This window comes from Aplysia californica, unplaced genomic scaffold (genome assembly GCF_000002075.1).
Source record: "Aplysia californica isolate F4 #8 unplaced genomic scaffold, AplCal3.0 scaffold00757, whole genome shotgun sequence".
NCBI lineage: Eukaryota > Metazoa > Mollusca > Gastropoda > Aplysiida > Aplysiidae > Aplysia > Aplysia californica.
This window is the reverse complement of record NW_004798027.1, coordinates 371,099-373,077: the sequence shown is the minus strand read 5'-3', so window position 1 is coordinate 373,077 and position 1,979 is coordinate 371,099. Positions and strand designations below refer to the sequence as shown.

General features: G+C 40.8%; 1 protein-coding gene across 1 annotated transcript in view; it reads left to right on the top strand.

Annotated features, from left to right (window-relative positions):
- Window positions 1-1,533: 1,533 nt before the first annotated feature.
- The window catches only part of LOC101846314 (protein timeless), a gene marked incomplete at its 5' end in the record, with an annotated part of 25,796 nt that continues 25,350 nt past the window's right edge, over window positions 1,534-1,979 (top strand). Inside the window, 1 exon segment of the mRNA XM_013088531.2 lies at window positions 1,534-1,705. Coding sequence (XP_012943985.1) covers window positions 1,534-1,705 — 172 coding nt within the window.

Sequence of the window (1,979 nt, the reverse complement as noted above, 5' to 3'; positions counted from 1 at the left end):
TGTGTGTGTGTGTGTGTGTGTGTTTGTTTGTTTGTTTGTTTGTTTGTGTATGTGTGTTTGTTTGTTTGGGTGTGTGTGTGTTTGTGTATGTGTTTGTGTGGGTTTGTGTATGTGTGTGTCTGTGTATCTGTTGATGTCTTTAAAAAAATTAGATTTCCACTTTAAATCAATTGTCCTTGCTGAAGGTTATTTACTTTGCTTTAAGTGTTGTGTTTTTCCTTCTTATCTGTCTTGACTATTTTTTTCTTATTTATAAATACATCTTTTCTGCCCTCTCGTTTAACCTCTTTGTCTGGCCTTGATTTAGAAGAGGCGGGAAGAAAGAAACAAAAACCAGTTTCCTGCCAATCCTTGATGTTTTCATTTGCTAAAGAGGTCCTGTCTGTTGCGGAGGCTTTAGGAACTCCCCAAGTTGGGTGATTTATGGGTCTGTTGTTGTTGTTGCAGCGTGTGTTGTTGTTGTTGTTCTCTTGTTTTTGTTCCAGAGTTTGTTGATTCTGTGGAAAGCCAAAATGGAGACAAACATGGGTTGTGCACCTTTTTGTGTAACCTTTTTTTAACTCCTCAACTTATCTGATCTGCATATAGCCATATGGTGGGTGAAGAAAGGGGTATCATATGATGGGTGAACATAGGGTATCATGGAATTGTGGGTGAAGAAAGGGGTATCATATGATGGGTGAACATAGGGTATCATGGAATTGTGGGTGAAGAAAGGGGTATCATATCTTGGGGGAAGAAAAAGTCAGGGTATCATATGATAGGTGAAGAAAGGGGTATCAATATGGTGGGTGAAGAAAGGGGTATCCTGTGGTGGATGAAGAAAAAGGCAGGGTGTCATAAGGTACGTAAAGAAAGGGGTATCATGTGGTGGGGGAAGAAAAGGGTATCATCTGGATTGGTGGGTGGAGAAATGCCTTGACATATTGCACCGACGGAGAGCTGTCTTTCACCAACTCCATTTTTGCCTCTTTTGATGATGTAGATCACTGTGAAAGCTCTGAGGTCCACTCCTGAAAGCAGAAGTTAGGAAAAAATGAAAGTGAAATTCTACCGAACGCTGAAAATGAAAGTTTTAGTAAAATGAGACTGAAATTGTTTGGAACACTGTTGAGATTGTCCAAAATGACCGGACATAATTGAGGAGAAAAGTGGTTGTCTTAGACAGGTGCTTCGTCGTCTTGAGGGGTGCCAAACATACTTATATCTTTTACTTTTTCAAAAACAAGCAACAAAACAGAAGGAATTAAAAGAACTAAATAAATACCCTATATTCCAACTAAGAAGTCTGAGAATTTCTAAGAATTCCTCACTGATATTGACATGCAAGCACTGCGACAAAATCTGCGATTCAAACATAGGAAGAATTAGCCATAAAAGAAGCTGCATGAAGACAACCTTGAGAACATTTTAAGCCAAATTGACCATTTGCATAGACGAAAAGAGCCATATATATTCCAACTATTAAACTAGTAATACATCTATGTGTTTGTGTGTGTGTTCACATGTGTGTGTTTGTTTGTGTGTCCACAGGTTGATGGTCAACTTGACCCAGCCGTCAGACATGTGCATCCAACCCCCAATGTCGACCAGCGAGATGGTAAACAACGAGGTTGCCTCCCTCATCAGCTCCGCCAAACACCAGTGCACTGACGTGGACTTCCTCAAGGCCATCGCTTCCAAGATGAAGGAGCTCCTGGCTAAGGTAGGTCAACCAGGTGCAAGGTCACTGACATAAAGGTCACCAATGAACAAGGTCACTGACGTAAAGGTCACCCAGGTACTAGGTCACTGATGTGGGTGGTTGACAATGACAATCTTTATTCATCTCGCAGGGAGAAATTTGTCTTGGTATTTTACAATGGCAGTAGATGTTACAAAGGTTAGGTGCACTCATGCATACGCACAACAAGACAGGACATTAGTAAATACATGTCTTACGTGCTGGGACAACCCGTTCCGTAAAACATTCTCTCTTT